General features: G+C 41.9%; 1 protein-coding gene across 1 annotated transcript in view; it reads left to right on the top strand.

The window, feature by feature from the left end:
* EVA1A (eva-1 homolog A, regulator of programmed cell death) overlaps positions 1–22,395 on the top strand; it is a 205,045-nt gene that overhangs the window by 89,927 nt on the left and 92,723 nt on the right. Inside the window, exon 5 of the mRNA XM_066314697.1 lies at positions 10,512–10,655. Within this exon, the coding sequence (XP_066170794.1) occupies positions 10,512–10,655 (144 nt within the window). The remainder of the gene's footprint in view (positions 1–10,511; positions 10,656–22,395) is intronic.

Raw genomic sequence — 22,395 nt, 5'->3', positions numbered from 1 at the left:
ACCATTAATATCCTTCAGCCAAGTGAGCCCTTTACCCCCTTTTCCTGCTGTTTACAGTTGCCTCTGCCTGCATCTCCAAGTGGCTTGTTTATTCCAAGAGAAGTAATTTTTAAAAATGACGTTTTTCTAAGTGTGTCTGAGTGCAAGGTAGTGATCTAATTAGAAGACTGAGGAGGAAGATCTTGGATGTAAAATGATTACCCTTTTTTATTGCTTAGTGGAGCAATATCTTTGGTCATATTCAGAACACCTGCCTTGTTCACATTATTTTTTACAGTAGCTCCCTCCCTGAACCACAGAGAGTGAGATGGATGTATTCAGCTGACCTCTAACCTAGGATCCAGGACTCCTACTTAAGGACCCTGTCTTTCTCCATCACTCATACAAAAAGCTCAAAGCAATTTAATTGCTCATCCCGGGTAGAAGGAATCTGGGCTTGGTTTTGGAGTCGGTGCAAGATCGTGGGAACCCTGGCTCTGCAGCCTGGCTCTGGGTCCTGGGGTGTGGATAAAGCTGAGCACTCTGCTGAGAATGAAATGTCCTTGTCACTCAACATACAAGTAGTCTCCTGTGCTTCTGTAAAGGGGAAAAATGAATGTGTTTACAAAGCCCTGAGGAAACTCAGATGGTCAGTGGCACTCTCTGACTCATGGGACCTGATAATGGACACAGAGGAAGGAGTTCAGCAAATGAGCCTGTGCTTTAGATGCTCATTCCCTGGCATTTTTCATTCTAATGCAGTGACAAAAGGTGATCCAACGCAGTTTGTTTTGATTTTCCCCTTCTAATGCAGATGTCTATAAGACTTAAAGCAGACTCATCATATAAATATTTATTACACCATATAAATAATGGACCCTTCTAATTTGTTTATCTGTGACCAGATCTAGCATGAGAATGAATATGAAGTACATGCAGTAAAAAAATCCATTTTATTCCAGGGTACGTGTTCCTGGCAGCACAAGAGCTGGCTTTAAGAAACTGCTGCCCCTCCAGCTTTGCATTTCTGGCTCTCTTCTGCTTCACCATCTATGACCATTTTCCATCCTGTTCCCATCAGGACAAGGTTGTGGCTGTGCTCTAATCTTATTCTTAAGTCAAATGCTTAAAAATAAAAAAGCCCCATAAGTGTGGAGCTGGACCGATGAGGACTAGTAACCCCTGGCACTGATGAGGGAAGCAGAGGGTGGCTGGGACTGCAGGAAAGGGTGGGATATCCACAGAAATCTGTGCTGGGCAGACAATGCCATGTAGAACAGCTGACCTTCAGCAGATCCAAGGGGCTGGAAGACTGTTGTGTTTCACCCTGCTTTCCCTGTCTGGCCTTTAAAGCAGCTGCAGCGCAGTGCAGGTCTGTGGGATGAGCAGCAGCTGGGGGGATCAGACCCTGTCATTCCTCTCTACAGAGCACTCCAGGCTTCCAAAGCACCCCTCCTGTAGGTGTGACTCTGTGTATGCTTCATTTACATTCAGGGTCGAAACTACTTTATTATGTGTCTAGCTCATGATTAAGAACATGTTTTTAGAGGCCAATCTGTTTGTATGCAATAAACCCCACAAATATCCAAATCTGAAGGCTAAATAAATATCAGTTGCTGTTTAATTCACATATCATACCTTATTAAATTTAAATTGAAATGCAGTTCCCATTTAGAATGCTGAGTTAAAGTGGAACAAAGCCTGCTTTCAGAAATGTGTTCTTCAATTTTAGATTCTTTACATGTTTCAGTTTTTGTCTCAAAACACCAGGAGGTAATTAAAATCACTTTACAGCTGTTTCTAGAAAACTCCAACTATTGTTGGATTCCATAGAGCCATAAAAATGATTTATATGAAATTGTTTTTATATGCACACAATAGCTATTAAAAAATAATTAAAAAGTCCATTCAAATGGGAGTCTGGACAAGATCTTTCTCTAAACCAAGGTTCAAGTTGTTTTTGAAATACTGTTTATAGTGGAGTATGACCCCACGCAGTGATTGTAATTAAAAATTCTGAAACTGGTAATTTAAATAGCACTAGCAGGCTCTGTGATACTATTGGTATGATAGTTAAAGAAGTAAAGTGAGTATTTGTATCAGTAATATCAACTTCCTTAGTGGCTGATCTCATAAAAGACGGCAATTGCCCAACTATTAGTTAAAAGCAACCCCAAAAGACAATCCTAAAAATAAAAGGGCAATGTTTAAGGTATTTAAATATGCAGCATGTTTGTTTCCATGGAGTTGCTTTGAATGAAAACCAGTGTAACTTGTTCAAAACTGATAAAATTCTCCTTCACCTAATTCACATGTCACTCAAGAATATTGCAAAATTGCCACTATGAGAGCCTGAGAAACAAAGGTAATGTGAAACCGGTGAGTCTGCAGGCACACTCTGCTGTATTTTAGGAACCAAGGGCAAGAAGTGATTTGCAGGCTGTGTCAGCTGGATAATCTCTTTAGAAAATGGGCCAGTCCTTCAGCTTGTGAAGTTCAGACCTTGCTTCAGCCTAGGTCTAGGCACTGTTGAGTATCCCCACATTCAGAAAAAGACTTTTTTTGGGCTGTAATGAATGGGAAGGAGAAATGGACCCAAGGACTTCACAGATAAGTGGATACATTGAAAGCACTATCTCTATCTTTGACTGATTGATGCTAAAGCTGTTACCTTCTTCACTTCTTCCCTTGAATGCCTTACAGCCCATGATCCACTCTGCTGCAAATTAAATAATCAAATTTAACTGCCATTGCCACACCAAATCTTCTTTATTCTCTGAGACTTCTTGGAGCCATGCTTGAAGCTGTCCTTGGATTCTCACTTCAGCCCCCAAACCCCAAGAAATGTTATTAATTTGCACAACTTTGCACACTCTGTGTCAGTCCTTGCAGAACTGGAGGCTCATGTGTCTTATGAAAGTTTTGGTTCCAGACACAAGGGTGATAAGATGATTTAAGTTCACATTAGTCAACCAAATATTTCTAAATGTAGCTATAGGATCTGCAATTAAACCTATAATGAATTCTTCAGTTGCAGTCTCTAAATGTGATTGGTTTCTTTTAAGATAATTTTCTCTTTTCTGGTCTACTGCTGAAGTTTCCAAAGTTTTATGAACTGCGTGGTGACTAATTTTTCTCTCTCTTTCTGTAAAACATGCTTTTTTAATGTAAAGCTGGCCTTCTCTGCACATCCTTCTAAAGTTTGGATATAGATTTCCTTTCTAGCCAGTTGTTTTCAGTGACAGTGTGCAATACATATGCTCTATATACAGCTCTATCAACGTGAAATTTTCTGCTGCTATTTGTAATATGATGTTGACCACTTACCATTTTACAAATACCAGCAGGGAACTTCACCTTTTAATTGTTTGGGGTTTCTGCTCCTGAGCTGCTTCTGTGTATGTAAATACACTTCTGCTTCTGTACCTTTTTTGTTTAAGGGCAGTCTTTGGTTTTGATTGGCTAAACTTCACATTTGTTGGTCTTAAGGATACTTAAGTATTTGTAGTTTGGTTTTCTCCCTCTTGTCTTGTGGATCTGGACTCAACTCACTTCTTTTGTCATCTATTAAGGCTTGTGTGCCATGGCAGGGAAGAGAAATCCAGTATATTTCAGTTGCCCCCCCCCCCCCCCCCCCCCCCCAACTGAAACTGTGTGACCGCTTTACACTGATAAAGAAATTACCTCCCCAGGCTGCTAAATGAGAGAGAAAGTGGACAAAATACATCTTTATTAGCAGTCTTCTTCACTGGCTTTTAAAGAGAACATCAAATTTAATGGGCATGGGCTAAGTTGAAAATGCCTGGGGTTTGATGTACTGACAGAGTGCAGACTGACTCATTGGTATTCCATGAAGACATCCTTCACAGGCTGCTGGATGCCTAATTCTGGCTGAAGCTGAGGCTTAGGCACCTCTAGCAGCTGCCCCTGTGTGAAGGAGCTGATGTTTATATCAACCATAGCTAAAGGAACATCTTTAAAATATATGAGAAACTGCCCAAAACCAGGAGAGCTTTGTTTCCTCCCTCCTGATAAAGGTCCTTCTTCAGATTCAGTCACTCCTAGGTAAAGCATGAAGGAATTTAGGCAGTTGCCTCAGCCAAAAGGTTGGAGTTACTTCCTGCTCGTGTCCCTTCTGCCATTCCATTGAAATTTACTCTCTTTTGGCAGACAAGTGGATAACCACAGCACTGATTCAGATATCTGTCAGCTTTCTTTGCAGGAACTAAATTTCTCTCCTCTGAGTTAATTGACTTCTTCCATCTTTCCTTCTGTCCTCTCACACTCATAGCTCCCAGCAAGTAACTTTTCCTCTTTTGTTCATGAGCAGGAAATCAGGCTGTGTGTTTTAGAGGAAAATCCTGTCCTCTGCTTGGGAGGAGAGTCCTCCTCAAGCTGTAATTTTTTTGTAAATTACTTCCCTTAAAGGAAAACTTATCTAAAGTTGATCCTTTCACCTGCTCCTCAAAAGACAGCAAGGAAAGCTAGGGTTCTTCTGATGGTTTAATTTCGGGTTTGGGTCTGCTCCTGGTACCTTTACACTGAGCCAAAGCATCCCACAGAATTTGTCTCTGGATCAGGTACCATCAGACCTGTTCCAGTTCCAAACCACTTACTTTGTATGAACTGCTGGAAACAGTATTTTAGGCAGTGATCAGCTTTCTGAAGTCTTTAATTGTGGCCAATCATTTGGTCCTTTTGACACCTCAAGGTCTTATATTTTCTTGGCTGAAAAAAGTAGAATGAGTGCCCCATTTTTCTTGAAAACTCACAGACTCAGAGAGTCTCACTCATCCCCTTATGAGTGGGTGGAATTTTTTCTCAGGCTCCAGTTTTCTTTCTTTTTAAAATGCATGCATGTTGGTATTGGGTTGAGCTCCATGTCCTGCTGCCTCTCCAGATCCATGGACAGCCTGTGGAAAACTCCTACCTGGCAGCTTCACAGAGTGCTAATATATTCACCTGACTGGTTGTGTGTGGTTCTGCTTGCTCTGGACAGCCTGTCTCATCTGTGCAGGAACCCACCTTTGCAGGTTCAGCATGGCTGTGCCAGGTGAGTCTGATCTTGAGCAGATTAACAGATGAACAGATGTTCTTGAACATCTGCAATATGCCCAACTTCACTGTGGGATTATTCACCCTTCTCAAAACTTGGGATTTAAATCTGTTTGTGGATTCGTCTGTGATGGCTGCTGCCTTGGAAGAGGCTCCAATCTCCACCAGACCATCTAAGAGTTACCAAAATGCAAAAATTAAAGAGTTTGGAAACGTTCTTTCAAACCAGATAGGTTTTGCAATAAAAAGCAGCAATACATGTCTTGGCTTTCAGATTTGGATGTGTCACCCTTACTGGAGAAAAACAAGTAACACTGAGTAACCAAAATTAAGGACATGATTAATAGGCATTGGCTCCAGTTTCTTATATATTTTTTTCACCAGGAAGAGGTAATAAAGAAATAGTCATGCTGGGAGGCAGCCTTAGACTGACTAAAATCCATTCATTGTGGTGAGCTTGATGATATGGACATTACATCACCGAGACCAATTCCAGTTTTAAAGCCAACGCGGTCTGCAAGCTGCAGCTGGTAAAATCCTCCATCATGGCTCAGTTCCCCTGGTTTGGGTTTTTACTCTGAGGCTGGGCTGATGGAGTAGATCAAGGAATCATATCATACTAAATTCATCTGGTAAGGTGAATTATCCACTGAGGACTTAAACTAAGGGTTGTGAAATCTAACTGGCCAGTGGTCTGTATTTGTGAAGTCATCCTGGGAAGGGAATTCGCCTTGCACCAGGAGCAAGACTGGAGGGATGTGCAACTTCTAGAAAGTGGGGCCAGAGGTAAAGAGAATAAAGTGAGCTGATCCCACACCCCCCCCACCCCCCCCACCCCAACTTTAGCTGAAAATACCATATTTGAAAAGCACAGATGATACCTTTAAATGCTTTCACATGTGAAAGTTTCACCATAGCCAGGATTTGTATGTACTCTCTGCCAGTGTACTGAAGCAATCCAAGACTAATGAAAGCCAAGGGTAACTCTGGGCCAACCATTCCAAGAGGGCTCTCTGTCATCTATGAGGTCTTAAAGCAGTTTTTATTGCTGTATCATGGGATTTGAGCTTTGTGGGCTTTAAGAGGTTCTCAGCAGGGGCCTGGCTCTGCTTAGCAGTACTTACCTCAGACTTAGTGATAATGATGTTGGCATTTCTGAGTGTCCTTCCCACATCTCTGACACATGGAGTCACTTGTTTGTTACTGGTGCCAGGGTAGTATCTCATAAAACATTTGGAATTTACATTTAGCAAGCAAACAAGCAGCAGAAGAAAGGAGATTGTAGAATATAAAATCATTAAGGTTGGAATGACCTCTAAGATCATCTAGTCCAACTGTAATGTTGCCCTGAATGAGCATGACATCTGGTACAATAAGTGCCATGTCTAGTCTCCCCCTTCTGAAGACCTGGAAAAAATGAATTTGGCCAGCTGAAGGAGGCCATAGCCCAACTCTGCTGCACCACATTGTTGGGCTTGGCTTCCCTGCATCTTTTTGGCAGGATAACTGTATGATTTAAGGATAAAAGCCCTCTGTTTTCTTGCCTCTCTGAGCTCTGAGGATGGGCACCTGGGGGTGAAGACTTCTGACCTGGAATCACCTTTTGAAGAGGTACTAATATAATCGGAGCCCTCACTTCAATGAGGTCCCCAAGGACTCATTTACATTCGGAAATTAAATTACTCATGTGCGCTTCATAACATCAAACAGGACTGAATTCAGTGTTTTTAAAAGCCTGAGACACAGGGATAAAAAAAATACCATGTCCCTTCTAGAGCTCTGGATGACATGGTGGTGACTGTGATTTATGAAGGTGCTGCAGCCTCATCTATCACTCAGCCACCTCTCAGATGTGTTACTGACATCTTCAGTACTCATTAGTGAGGGAATAAAGATGTTTGAATATGACATTTTGGCACCCAGCTAAATAAACTCCTTATCAGAAACCTCTTGAAGTGTGTAAGGAAGATGATCCCATTTGGAGGTTTTTATTGCTGCTTTTACATTTTCCAGTTCAATGTGTTATGTGGAGGGTGAACATATTGACAGACCAAGAAGTCCAAGACGGGAGACAAAGCTAATTTCAGTGTTAGTGTAGTCCCTCTAAACACTGCAGGCTGCTTGCCCTGGCCTTTATGGGAATGTACAAGGCACTTTTGTATAGAAATTGTCGGGAGGCAAAACCAGGGAAAGTTCCCTGTTGCAAGTAAAAGGAAGTCTTTGAAGTGAATGCTTGGTCAGAATTTGTGCCTAGACACCATTTCTTTTTTTCAGGGCTAGAAAAATATGACTGCTTCCTAGAGAATGGCTCAGGTCTTACCATAGGGAAAATAGAGAAGAACATTTGGATTTACCATGTAGGAGACTGTTGTGGTCAGTAGAGTTTAGTTGGATCTGGTAACATGGATATCTCAGATGACTTTCTGCCACTCCTGCATTCACAAGATTCTGGTGCTCATTAGGGTCTGGAGGTCAGGGAAAACAGAAAGGCTTGCCTAAACCGTAACTGCTTGCAGCAAGAGCCAAGGAAATAGAGCACTACCAGAAACCTCCACTGTGCTATATTGAAGTCATGCTGGCAGCCACTTAAAAATAGTCAGAGATTGCTTGAAATCTTCAGTAATAGCCTAGGACAGGGTTTGTAGGTGGTACTGGATTGAGCAGGACACTTCTGACAGCTTAACTAGAACAATGAAGTGTCCAGTATGGGGTTCTCCAGGTAAAGAGAGATGTTGTAAAACTGGAGCAAATCCAGTGAAGCTCCACCAAGCTGGTCAGGGGGCTGCAGCATACAGCATGTATACAGCAAATGGGGGAATACTGAGAGGCACAGGGTTCAGTTTCCAGATGAGAAAGCTCTGGGTGGGATCTTATTTCTGTTTTTTTACCAAGGAATAGATGGTTCTACAGATGACTCTTTTTGGAAACACACAGAAGGAAACAGTAGATGAACACTAAAAGTAATAAACATGAGTTGCAGCAATAGAAACATGATTACATACAAGGAAAAAAATTTTCACCTGGAGATGGGCTTAGCCCAGGATCAAGTGCCCAAGGAGTTTGGGACATATTTCTCTGTGTAGATTTTCATAATTTGCCTGGGCAAATTCCTGAGCAACACGATGTAACATCAAAGCTGGCTGTTCTTTGGGGAGGAGGTTGGAGTGGATAGGCTCCAGATACTGCTCTCAGATAAATTATGACATGGTTTATGTGCCTCAGTCCCAGCAGGTGACATTTCTCTCTGGATATAATTTTTCATCCTATGGTTTGCAAAAAGTCCATGTAAAAGGGGCTTTTACAATCTTGATGCCCTACTTTCTATGTGAGGGACTTTGATCACCTGTAACTGAAGCATAGAGAGTTCCTTCTATTCTTCTGCTCATTTTGGCTGGTGCAGGTTGAGCTTAAACAACCTGGCAGTTGGAGAGTTGAGGACTTCACTATGGGTATTTGTGACTATGGTGGCCTGGTCTGTGCCCAGAGAAGGTGGGTATCTGGGGTTACATGTATACTGGTGTATCAGGGGCATAGGTACTGGAAATAGATCTGTACTGTGAAACTGTAGCATGGTCCATGGCATGTTGTCTTGGCTTGGATAACTCTCCTAGGCAGTCCAGAAGATCATAGAATTCTGAAATGGTTTAAGTTGGAAGGGTCCTTAAGGATCATTTTGTTCCAATCTCCCTAATATGGTAGGAACACCTGCCACTAGACCAGGTTGTTCAAAGCCCCAAAGGTAGAGTGCAGGCCTTCTGCAAATTGACTATTAGGACTAGCCCTGTTATATCTCAGGCTGCATTACCTGTTTGGAATTGGCAAAATCATTCTGAGATATGAGGTATCACTTAAACAAAGAGGGTAAAAGGTGTGTCCGTAATTTAGCCCCCTTTGGTTTCCTGATACAGATGCTGCTGCTAAAATCAGTTTGGGTGGAGACCATGACCTACTCAGAACTGCATGGGAGGAAGGAGGCCATCAATACCAGGACATGAGTAGTGATGGCTAGAAAAGCTGTCAATGTTAGTGTGAGGGTATATGACAAATAAAACTTTTAGAAGCATTTTCAGTCTGAAGAATCTACGGCTTTGGCAACTGAAGAGTCAATTCAATCTGTTAAGGTGGAGAGCAGAGTCTAGTTTTTTAGTTCATACATATTCATAAATGAAGAATGTCCCAAAGGCTGCCCATCTCTGAGGGTGCTAGGTGCAAAAGCCTTGTTATGCCTCTCACAGGACCAGCACTGTGTAATTCCTCACACTCCTGTGGATAACTATGCTCCTGTGCCAGAGGGCAAAGCCACTAAGCAGACAGTTGTGCGATGTTCTCTGCTTTGTGTGGGAACAATAACAAATAAAAAGAATAGGCACCCTCCATGAAAACCTCTGCAGTGTTTAGATTTACTGAGTTTCTCTAACTGGACATTTGCAAAGAGACAATGAATCAGGATTGCTCTGCATGCCAGATGTTTCAACTGAAACCTCTGACACTCACTGGATCAGAAATTCCCTAAGGAAGTTTGGGTCATTCAGTAAGAAAATGTTCTCATGGAGCCTTCTTCTTTTGTCATTTGCAGCATGTGAAATAAAATGCTGCCTTTGATTCGAGAAAAAGAAGTGTTACCCTTTAGGCTTGGTTTTCTGTGGCTTTCCTGTGTCTCTCATGGCTTTTATTGTTAAGCTGGTTCCAGCACTCGCTACCTTTTGAGATCCATTTTTCCTTTCCCGTCCTCCCAATTAGTGACAAAAAGGAGTTTGTATTCCATTCTCTGTAGTTGTCCTGTTCCTTTTAGCAACAATTTGATGTTGGAGAGAGAAATGTCTCCTTGTGACTTTCCCCCTGAGCTTAGTCTTGGCTGGACAGTGAAAGCAAACTGTCAGTCTTGCACCTAAATGCTCAAGACTTTCTCTGTGCAGATTGTTCTCAGCCTAGGTAAAAAAACAGGTGAGACCACCTGATAGAGAAAAATACTTGGGAAAACACTTACTTTTGGAACTTCCCATATTCCTAAATTTATAATATGAAAAATGTTTCTACTTGCATGGAATGAATGTGATTAAAACACCATTTCTACTTATATGGTAGATGATAATACTATAATATTACACGTCATAGTAATTTTCATTCGATTTAGAAATGCAACATCTAAGAGCAGACAGAGACACTGATCACCTTTGTCTTCAACAGGGGCCAGAGAGGGGGATTTGAGACACCTCTTGTGGCTGTTACAAAGATGAAACACATTTTATTCTCAGTCCTCTTTATTTGGATGCATGGAGGTTTCTGATTCTTCAGTGATCTTCCAATTTATTAGAGACGTGTTAGAGTCAGATACACCTTCTCATGTAAACACAAAACCTTTTAAATATGCAAATCTTGTATGTGCTTTCACAGTCTGCAACTGGTAAATTATTTTTAGGCAATTTCTGTTGTGAATGGATATATATTCACAGAGCGGTATTGTTTTTCCCTTTTAGAGTGTCAGTCAGCTACTGCTCTCCAGCTCATGATCAAGCGCTGCCATGGGAAAAGAAGCTGCAGCATATATGCCAGCACCTATGAATTTGGAGATCCTTGTTACCCAGGCATCCAAAAGCATCTTAATGTCATCTACACCTGTGGTAAGTTACAAAATTCTCTAATTCTCACTGGGATCTATGTTTGTTGAAGAGTGGTGTGTGAAGAATAAGATGCAAAAAGTTGTTGAACTTCCAGTTGACTCATGGTGATTCTCATTTGATCAACAAGGGAAAACTTTGGATCACCAGAGTAGTTTAATTCTGTGTCTTTTTGTATTCAGCAACTCTATAGAAAAAGCAAAAAAATGTGGAAATGGTCTTTATTAACCCATTCATCTGCTTTTTCAAGGCAGAAAAATTTGTCAGTGAAATCAATCTGCTCAGCGGATGTTTACTGAATGTTGACATCCTGCAGAAAAGCTGCGGTTATCAGTAGGATCCTTATTACTTCATTACCAAACCATACTCATCCACTGCATTAGTACAAAGTCACTGCCTAATTTTCAGGTGAACATTGCAACAGTTTTTCTAACAAAATACTGATATTAAAAAGAAAAAATAAATGGTGCTCTCAGTTGGGAGCTTAAGTCATAGCATTGGGCAGACACTGTGCTCTTACCTGACTAGTCATCTTATTTTGCAACAGAGGAAAAATTGTTCCTGTCTAGCCCTGTAGTATAAAAACATCTGTCTTCTTACTGTGATGACATTTTGGTCATCTGTAGCAGACGTATTTGAAAATATTTCCTTCAGGGTTTTGCTTACACAGTTGTCACTAGGATCCGCTCAGTGTCTCTCTCTCTGTGTTCCTTTCTGCATCCATCTGGAAGTGCAAATTTTGGTGCTGTACTGAATGTGCTGAGCAGACAGTGGGACATGCAGTAAAGGAGAAGCCCTCTGTGCCCTCAGCCACAATGGGTCTGTGGGTCACTCTCTGTGTGTGACTGCAGCATGCTGAGTGTGGCAGAAAGCATTTGAGATAGAGTCACTAAAACACTGACTGTAGTGGCTAGGGCATGGTCGATGTGCAGCACTCTGAGGAGCAGAGACATTGATGCAGGAGCATCAGCTCTGTTTCATTTGGCTGTTTTTTCATTTGGCTGTTGTTTCATTTGGCAGGAGAGGCAGGAAGGCTGGGTTTTGTTTGAAGTGATGCAGCAAGAAGTAGCAAGGCTATCCATGCAAAGCCCTGTGAATTTTCTAGTCAGGAAGGTGATGTTTTTATATCACTCTTCTCATAAAAAGACTGGGGAGAAGCTTATCCTCATGGGGATTTGACAGAAATGAAGGCAATGTAGAAGGAAAAACAGGAGCTCCATCCCTCAAAAATCCAGGGAAAACAAACAGAGCCCCGTGATGTATTTCCACGAGGATTTCTCCTTCAAAGGCCTCCATGGCCTTATTCTAGAATTGTGGTCCTGGTCTCAAAGTCCACTACAAAAGGCACTACTGATCTCTTAATCTGACCTTAGCTCTCTAGTCCAAGCCTAACTGCATCAGGAAATGAGTCACACTTGAGAGCACAAAATGGCATGTTTTGCTTTTCTGTGGGTAAAATCTGCCTCATCCTTTGAAGGTGGCCATGGCTCCTTTTCAAAAACATGATCTCAGACATGTCTCTGAACTGGATTTTGTGATCAACAGACATGTTTCTCACCTCAAATAGCAAAGTCCTTCAACATGTGAAAATGAAATAAACAAGAAATCAAATTCCAGTTCCATGTGCTTGTGCCGGACAGAACTAAGTCTTGGAATTCTTTTAGAAGAAATGATAAAACCAAACAATTAGGTATTTTTATGGCCTAGAGAATGATACCAGTGTAGAAAACCTCCTGCTGGCTGTCTCTTTGTTTCAGGTTTCCTTAAAGCTGTACACATTATGGCTCCTGCTATAGTGCTCTCCTACTTTCACCAAAACTCTGGAAGTGAAAGAGGACAGGCTGGGACAAATGGGCATGACTGCATTTCCCTATTGTGTATCTCATATCCCTGTTTCCCACTTCTTGCACTTGGGAACATATTGTCTGTTGCTGCTGTTTCCTGGAGATCAGTGAAAGATGCAGTGACCCTGGCACAGCCTGGGAAATGTGATGGGTGTACAAATGGGTTTCTCTGAGCATCACTTCAACCCTTCAAATCAGTGACCCCATCACTCTCTGAGGTCAGGCAGTGCAGTCAGTCTGCTCCTCTCTGTCCCCACCTGCCTGCCAGACTGTGGCAGAGATGTCCTGCCATGTGTCATTGATGTTATCTGTGAGAAAACTGCCACGTGTCCTTGGCCAGTGCTACTGACCTGCTGTGCTGCTTCAGAAGGGGCAGCAAGAGCAAGAACAGTGATGGATATGGCTGTGGGTGGGAGAGTCTTCATGCAGACATTTCCTTTGTGAGGAACTTCAGCAACTACAGGGAGAGAGCAGCTGAACTCTGCTTCTGGTGCTAAAGCATGGGAAGGGTTGGAATGACACTGATATGTCTGCTTCTGATAGCAACTCATAAAAAAAGTCTGCCGACTAAGTAATTTATGAGGTGACAAAAGGTGATATTAACTAAAAGCTCATGAGCTGCTAGCAGAAATCACAGCTGAGAAAGTCCCTGTGACAGATTGGGTAGTGTTTATGTAGACCAAGGCCTAGGAAGAGCTGGTGATGTGTCATATCTCCCAGTCCTGGCAGGAGAATATCTGCAAGGTCTCTCAGGTCATCATATCCACACTGTCCTTTTCTAGCCTGAAAGCAGGACCTGGGCCCTATTCCAGATCTCCAAGAGGTGAATGAATGAGGCAACAGCTTTGCTTTCTTTAAGCCACATCCATATTTCTTCAAGGTTCATTTCTCTAGCTTCCATGTTTTATTGGACATCAGAATTCCTGCCAGATGCACACAGTCTTGCTGATGAATCTGCTCTTAAATAAAGGTGTCATCTAACTTTTTGCCCAGCTGTATATTTTTAAAATATTGGTTGTAATTACTCCAGCCAGTGGGAATGTCTCAAGTCAGCAGTTCTCCATATCAAATTATACCCCTTTGCACTGTGGGTTCAAGGCCTCTTGGCATCACTTAGCTGAGAGGGAAATGCCACCAGTTCATGCGTTTGTAAGAGATGATGGAAGCAAACAAGTACCCAGCAGCCTGGTGTGATAGGGATCTCTCAAGTGCATTGGGGTCCCATTAGCTCAGCCAAGGAAACAGATGAAAAATCCTCCAATGTAGAAACATACCAAACCTGAACCTTGGCAGGAGCTGAAACACAAAAACTTGGTCTACAGCCAGATTTAGCTAATGGAATGGTGTGGAAGGTGGGATTTTCCAGTATGTGGGTCCCATTACGGCACTAATAAATACATTAATTATTTTTTCAAAAGGAAAAGGCAAGTTCATTCTGGGAAGCACATAAGGCACGGTGAGGTTAAATTCTTAGCGTGGCAGCTGTAATAGAGGCAGATATAAAAAATTTTAGCTCTGCCTTTTCTTTAAAATACCCTGAAATTCCTAGAGAAGAAGAAGAAAAAAAAAGCATTAATGCAACTGAGAAAAAAAAATATAATAAAGACTTACTAGAAGTTTTTCTCTCCTTGTTTCCTCTTCCCCCAAACATCTTCCTTTGTCTCTGTCTTTCTTTGTATAAAACACTGGGTTTTTTGTAGTATCTCTGAGTAGCTTGATAGTGGTTTTATACTTACTGATAAAACTTACCGTACTTAAAATCTTTTCATTTTCTTAATTGTCCAGTTATTAACTTCAAAGGCTCCCTTTAATTCTCTATATCTCTTTCCTCTCTAGTTTCTTAGATTAGTTTTCCTGGCCTGGGCTGAAGTCCTAACAGCACTGCATTTAAAGCTGTGGCATTCTTTCACACATACAATGCCACTTGGACTCAAGGAAGCGTTGAAGTGTGTGCTTTATTTTAAGACCTATGGATAATTACCATGAAAGTTAAATATTTTCTCAAATCCTTCCATGAGTGGAGATGAGGGGCTTGTTTGTGTGTAAAGTGAAACCTTATTCTGAGCACTGAAAGTCAAGGGAGCCATTCAGGGTGTCCATTGTCTCCACTGCCAGACCTGCTCCCTGTGCAGTCCATGCAGGCTGTAAATGCAGACCCTCTGCTAAGGACCTGATGTTCTTTAAATGCAGATATCCAGCAGAAGTGTCTTGATGGGGATAAAAGGAAAAAAAAAAAAGGGGGATTGTTAATTTCTTTGTGTCTAGATGTGTTTCAGTGGGTTGGTTATCAGTCCTGATAACTGGTGACTTTTTAGTGCTGCAGTTGGACATGTGCTGAACAAAATGGAGGGAATATGGCCTTGGTTGTGTTTTTCATGTGGATATTTGTCGTACATTTAGATGTGTGCGTGCCTCCTGCTCGATTCATGCTCGCCAGGAAGGGGTCACTGGGCTGAGAGCTAATGAACTGCCATGGTAACTCATAAATTGCTTGGAAAATCCTGCAGTTCTGCCACATTAATAATCCTGCCATCCTGCTTTATGAGGCAATAAGCTGAGTCCCAGGGGCCAAGTGCTTCACATCCCAGCGAGAGAACTGTGCAGGTAAAGAACAAAGCCTGAGCACAGGGACAGCAGCCACTGTTGCTTTGGGGTGTCTGGTGCTGCTGGGAGACCAAATGGGGTCAAGGAGAGGTGGTCGAGGTGCTCTGGGGTGCTGGGGGTGTGCTGACCTTGGCTTTCTCTTGAGTGCTTGGGAAAGCAGCCTGGCTTTCTCTAAAATGTGTTTAAAGAAATGTTCTTTCAAGCTGGACTAGAGGCAGGGTCTTTGTTGAACAAGGCAGCTCTGAGGTGGTTGCCCTCACGATGATGAGGAGGAGAATGGCAAAAAAGCTGCACAAATTCTCTCCTGTCATCTCAAAGGGACTGTGCTCTGGTCCATTAGCTCCTGTGCAGTAAATCTATCAACGCCTCAGGCTGGATGAATGTAATGGTTCCTTTTGCTCTTAAAATTTATGAATTCATGAATGAAGAAAATTGATTTTTATCACTGCAAAAATGCTTTTTGTTGCTATAAAACTCAATTCCAAGACCTGCATAAGATAGAAAAGGAGAAATTTCAGACTTCCAAAAAAACCCCAAAAGTCTTTTACACCGCTTTGGAACAGGGCAATGCAGGCAGGGTGAGAAAGACACAGAATGTGTAATGCAGACTTTCTTTCTTCAAAAGCTGAAATAAAATTTCTGTTTACAAACAAATAAACATTTTAGGAGACCTAGCTCTAGGGATGTTCCACCGAATGTATAATATCTGATAATGTTTGTTTAACTGGGCTTCTTGTATAATGTTGTGAAACAGAACTCACAGACATGTAGATTTGAAATTCATGGCTACTTGGGTTTGACCTGCCGAATGAATAAAGAACAGAATAGTTGTACGATATAATTCCATGTGGCTACTTTCATTGTCAGGACTGAGAGATAGTTTAGGACATCTATGCAAATCCTTTGCCTTATTTTTATAAGTTAATAGAAGTTTGTCCAGTAATTTTTGTATCAAGCTTGTGCTTCCTTTCAAACTATAGAGTATTTTTTAGAAAAGCAACCCACTCCTAATGTAATGACTACAAATATTGAAAAATTCATGAAGTGGGATTAATCTTACCAAGTGTAGACATATAAGCCATAGAGATTTATATTGTAGACATTCCCATCTGAGAAAAATTCCTTTTACAGGTAATGTGGAGAAGCAGCTGCTTTTGAGGCACAAATCATCTCATCCTAAAGTAAGTGCCTGAAAGAGATGAACTGCATATTTGAAGTGACAGTTCTCCTGTACTGACTGTAAAGGGGCCTTCTGGTGCTTGGCTGACTTATTGTTATCCACATGTAGAGCCTCTATGATGCAGATATTTACACCTACATCCACCCATCCCTGGAAGTGGGTGTGAATGTAAAAATTTCCATCCATTCCCTGGATGGAACTTTCAGCAAGCTGCTCCAGTGGAGGGTGTCCCTGCCCATGGTGAGGATGGCATGGAACTGGATGAACTTTAAAGCCCTTTCCTACCCAAACCATTCTGTGATTCTGTGGTTCTATGATCTGGTTAGATGCTTTCAACCACCATGTTCTTATGCAAATGTTTCTTTTGGTCAAAATTATAATTTCTACGTAATGATAATACCGGTGTTTTCTCCTTATATTTATTGGTTTCCACTCCCACTGTTTGACAGGTCTCCAACTCTTAAAGATTTATCCGAATAAGAGAGGAACATAATGTTTATTTAAGTTCTTGAGAAATAACTACCTCTTATCATAAGTGTTAATGCTGAAAAAGTTCTCAAATAGCAGCTTGGTGTCTTGCGCCTCAGCTCAAGGTTATATCAATCTCTATACCTGGGTTTGGAGAGGGCTTTTCCTATTAATTTGTTTTTATGGGTTGAGGTCCATTTTCTGCATTTCATCTATATTAATTCCCTAAATGTTTCCAGGAGCTAGGATGGGATCAATATATTTGCTGATTTCTTTGACTGCCTGGTTGTTCTTTTAGACTTTGGTTTTCAAGGTCAGATTTGTTCTAAACTGTCAAGGACTGCATCTGGTGATTTGGGAGAGAGGGCAGAGTAGATTTTAACTGATGTAACATCTGTTACTAGTTTCTGCAAGCAAATGGACTTGTTGAACCTTCTCCCAGACTTCTGCACGTTTCCATCCAGATGAAGGAAAAGCAAGGAGCTTGTTTTCCTTTCAGAAACCTAGACCTCACATTCAGAATTAGTCATACTTCAACAGAACCTGTGGCAGTGTAACTAAAAACCACCATGGTGGGTGACCAGATAGCTCAAGGCTGAAGTTTTCTTACTTCTGTGGCTGTGATTTTTTCACCTTTGATGATGCCTTAACAGTTTTTGTGGATGCAGTTTCCTGCATCTCAGAGAGAAGCAAGGAGGAAACCCCTCAATCAGTGAGACTCATAATTTGGATTCATGGCATGGATCTGTTGGAGTTCGTGGATTACCTGAGGGTAAAGGCAAGATGCCATCTCTTTTCCTGGCCAGTGCTGAAGTGAGTGAGGTACATGCTTTACTAGTGGGCTTGGAGGTACCTGCTCATGACAGGCCACAGCAGCTCTGCCATCCTGCACCAAGGGGGAACATGCTGCAGGGACAAAGAGCTGTTTGTGTTTGACATTAGTGGTTGCACTGGGATGTGAAACAGGACACAAACAGCCTCATTAGTTTTAAGATGACAGTTGGTAAATCAGGTAATTGAAAACTGTCACTGTGCTGCTCCTGTTAGTCTTTGCTCACTGTACAGCTCGCTGTAGCTTGATATGAATCAACTCAGGAGAGTCCAAACATTCCTGGCCTGGCTGGCCTAGGCACAGCAACTCTTCATTACCAGGGCAGAATGAGCCTGTGTCTGATACAGATTAGGGTAAATAAATATTCTGAGGAAGCAGAGCTCTGCATCTCAGATGCAGGAGGAACAGGTAATGCGGTCACCTCGAGGGAAAGGCTTGAAACCCCTTTGATTCCTGCAGAGAAGAAATGGAGCCTTGGAGATAAAAATCATTGCCTTGGGGATGGGGAGGAAAGAAGATGGGGCTTGAGGAAACATAGAGGGAGTTCAAAAGGACCTTTTTATGATGATCCTAAGCAGAATGAGCTTTAAGACAAGTGCTACCTTACAATTAGACAAGGTTTTCAAGCCTGCTGCTGTGATCCTTCAACTCTGGGAGAGTTTCTGCTATGGGAAGCATCCCATAAAGTGTTAGCTAAAGTACTCTGCAGCTCCTGACCTCCCCTGTTCATAAGGTGTGTGCACCTGAGACCTTTAATCATTTTATCTCTATGTTTTGTATGTTTTGATTTGTTTTTTTGTTCTGTTCTGTTTCATTTGTTATGGGCCCTGGCCTAAAAGTCACAGGGGAAGGCTGCAGGAAAGAGTGGTCAGTCTGTTGCAGTGGAGTGGTGATAGGAAGGAGGCAGGTGGGACTTATGCTTTTTCTTCTGGTATTATTCATAGATTTTATAAATTTAGAAATTTAAGAAATGTTTTATAATGGACCTGTAGTTTCTACTGTAATAATTGTAATGTTTAACTGTATTGTTAAACTGTAATGCAACCGAGATTTTAGGGTGGCTGATACAACTTCGAGGTTACAAAATGGATTTTCTCATTGAATGATTTCATCTGGCATAAATATGACAGGCTTGAGTCTGAACAGCAATCTGCTATCTAGAGAGTGGATTTCAGGCCTGGGATGGATCTGGAGGGTTCTGCCTGGTTGTCCTGAGATCTCCATGCTTGTATTAGAGGGGTACAGTCTCAAAATCACTCATGATCTATCCATGATTTCATCCCGGAAAAGCAGATCTACCTGAGAAAGATTGGGCGAGATGACATCTGAATGTCATGTGTCTAAAGGAAATCTTTCAGGATCTCTAAAGAGAGAGAAGTGGAGCAGAATTAAAATTGCATGGGTTATTTCTGTGGTGACTTTTTTTTCCTGTAAGCTTAACCCTGCTGTACAGACTTTCTATTCTTTGTCATATTGATGCCTCTAATGACGCTTTAAAAATTCTGACCATGAGTTAGTGGTAGATATTTATAATTTTAATACCACTGGTTATTTTTTTTTAACCTGGAAACTTCATTGAATAGCCTCATAAACAGGGTTACTGTTGTGTCTGCATGCCTGTTAAGACCTGTGCAGATTTCAAATATAGCAATTAGCAGTAATGTTGGCAGGTCTGACACTTTACTGCTGAGGAGGTTGGCAGCCAGTCTGCCAGATCTTTTCAAGCAGGAGACTGCAGGCTGCAGCCGAGGAATGTCTCAACGATGAATGGCTGACCCTTGATTCAGTGCTCACCCTAACTCCTCCTAATTGAGGTTAATGCCAGAAGCATTGACACCTTGATGCTCACTCATTAGTGCTGGAGGCTGCTGGAGATTGCTGACAGCTCAGTGAAACACGCATTAGATTAAATTTAAAGGGAGCGTTTTGGCCAATTAAGATATATTTGCATTAATATATATTTGTCTTCCCCCTTTTTTAAAGGTATCAAGACAATGACATTTCCTTGCACCCTTTATAGAGGGAATCACGGCTGGCGCCCTTCTCTCAAGTGTGCACATTTCTCTGCTGTGCACCTACCACTGCCCTGCTGGTTTCTACTGCCCTCTCTCCACTTTAATGTGGAACAAATAGGGAATCCTCTGGGATCTGGAAAATGAAAATTTGGAAAACTTCTTCCTGACCATGAAAAGAGAATTAGAAAACCAGGACAGATTTAAAAAAAAAAAAAAACACAAAAACCCCAAAAACAAAACAAAACAAACAAAAAACAAACAAAAACCCAAAAACCACCACAATTTTTTGAAAGTTACCAAAAATGCAAATATATGCGACCTCTGTGGTGGTGTCATGATACAATTGAGGTTTGTGAGCTGTTGTAATAGAAAATCAATAGAATAGGTACTCAGGGGTGTCTATAGCCCATTGACAAGAGCTACACGGGCATGGGTACATTTTAGGGATGTGGTTTACTGGTGAACTTGTCTGGGTTAATGGTTGAACTCGATCTTGGAGCCTTTTCCAACCTAAATGATTCTAGAATCAAATGTGTAATTTAATTGCTGGGAAGTGCACTAATGAATATTACCACACCTACAGGCATCAGCATGGACTGTTGTGCAATGCACTCACTTGCTAAGAAGCATTTCCTGCTGTGAGTGATGTTACATAGGCAGGGCCAGCCAAACTTTGGGAGAAAGTGTTAGTCTCATTTTGGGTGTGGAGACAACACTTACACAGGGTTTTGTGTCATGGCAGCTGAACGAAGAACTGTCAGCTCTCTAATCAATGTGTATTCTGTGCAATGTATAGTCATTGTTGGATGAGTAGGTACATGCTCCTCCCGGTGGAATTCTCCAGGTGGAATTCTCACCATGCAGTATTTCCTGCCCAATCTTTGATTATATGAAATGAAAAAGAAAGCAGTAGGATATGGCAAATTAATTTCTAATTTACTGCTGTTTCGAACCTGAAGTGTGGCTCTCCATGGTCAAACCACTAGTCCTGTGTGGACTAGGCAGAGAGGAGGGTGTTGTGCCTTATATGAATTATGTGATTTATAACAGCTGAATGATGACCAACCCAGATCTATTTAGTGTCAGTAAAAAAAAATTTCCCTTAGTCCAGTTCAAATTCTTGTTTTGGAGAGGCCAAATAATGGCAGAGTGTAGAGACTGACATTTATGTTTCTTCTCACTAGCTGTGAACAAACCAGCCCTACACCATCAGTCAGTACTACAAGAGAATTCCAGGAAATCACTCTTTCCCCTCACTTTGCACATTTTCTTGCATTTCTGCTCAATCTCTGAGGCACAAGGCTTGGGTATTTTGTCTTCTGTTTGTATGGAAGTTTTGGAACAGGCTTTAGTTGTCATGCTGTCTATGCCCTGGTGCTTAGAGATGGGGATGTCACTGAGGCATTTAAGAGTAGACACCTCCCAGAAGTTCCTTAGATCTTGTCTGCTCAGCACAGATGACCTTTTGGGGGGCACCCCACCTTACAGTGAGGAGGAGATTGCCACGGAAATCTTGTCCTTCAGGAAACTTTCCTTATCATTCATCTGGCATTTATATTTCTGACCTCCTTTTCAAGACCTCCATTTATTCAAAATATCCACACCCAAACAGTTAATGCCCCTTTAGACAGACACTTCAAATACTGTTGACAGTGGCTACTTTTCATGTCCTGTTTTAGTCACTGTTTAGCTAAGCCATTCATGTTCAGCTCCTTTAATCTTTCCTCATAAATCAACCTGCCCAGCCACTCAATTGTCTTTTTGTTGCTCTTTTCCACAATTACCTGTATCTTTTAACAAACACTGAGCAGGCTTATGATTATTTTCCCCCTGGGGGCCAGCAGAGACAATCTCTTTGCCATATATTAGCCATGACTGTTGTTTCAGCATCGGGCAGCAGCAGCACCATCACCCAGGAAGAAAAGCTGACTCTTTCTCTGGAGTTTCAGTATTTCACTTATTATCCCTCATTTAGGTAAACTGAACCAAAAAATGTAGGAATTTCTGAATGTCAGAGCAGGGAAGCATTTCAGTATGGGGAGAACAGGATCATGGGGAGCAGTATCAGGGTCCTTTGCTGGCTGGTTTTGTTTCCAGCTTTACTGACACACAGCCCCTGGGGTCTTAAAAGGATGACTGATACTGCATAATATAAACAAGGAAGCAAATCCTACTAGATCCCCTACAAAGATATTTAACTAAATTCCTGACCCAGGAGCCCACCCTGGGCCATCTCTTATCTTTGAAAGCCATCTTGCAGCTGTCTGCAAAGACTCTGGATGGAGGCTGGGTAATCCCAGCAGATGGACCTTGGTGTCGGTGCCTCGAGGAGAAGGAGCAAGGGAGGGAGGGCAGAGTCTTGGAGGTCTCTTTGTTAATGGGGGTCACTCCATTTTGGTTCAAGCCAAAGCCTCAGGGAGAGGCAGAAAACTGGTATGCAGCTTCATCTGGAGTCTAACAAGCCTGTTTTGGGTCAAAAGTTGCCCCAGCCTGGATATGTTCATAGCTTGCAGGGACCCAGGGAGTATGTGTCAAGAACCAACCTGTGAACGAGTATTGCACTATTTAGTCCCTGGATCATATGTGTTTGCTTCCAGCTTTGATGAACTTCTCAAAGTATTTTCTTTAGAAGAAAAAAATGCCTCTTGGAATGGGCAAGAAATGCCTTTTTTAAAAAGAGTCCATGGAAAAATTAGAAAGAAAATAATGGCTTACAAAAGGGCAACCCCCTGCTAGATCTATTCCCCAGGCATGGTAGTAACCCTGGCTCAGTGGAGGGGCACTGGCCTAAGGGCAAGAG

Source organism: Sylvia atricapilla, chromosome 3 (genome assembly GCF_009819655.1).
Source record: "Sylvia atricapilla isolate bSylAtr1 chromosome 3, bSylAtr1.pri, whole genome shotgun sequence".
NCBI classification, from domain to species: Eukaryota; Metazoa; Chordata; class Aves; order Passeriformes; family Sylviidae; genus Sylvia; species Sylvia atricapilla.
This window is presented reverse-complemented; position numbering and strand designations above follow the sequence as displayed.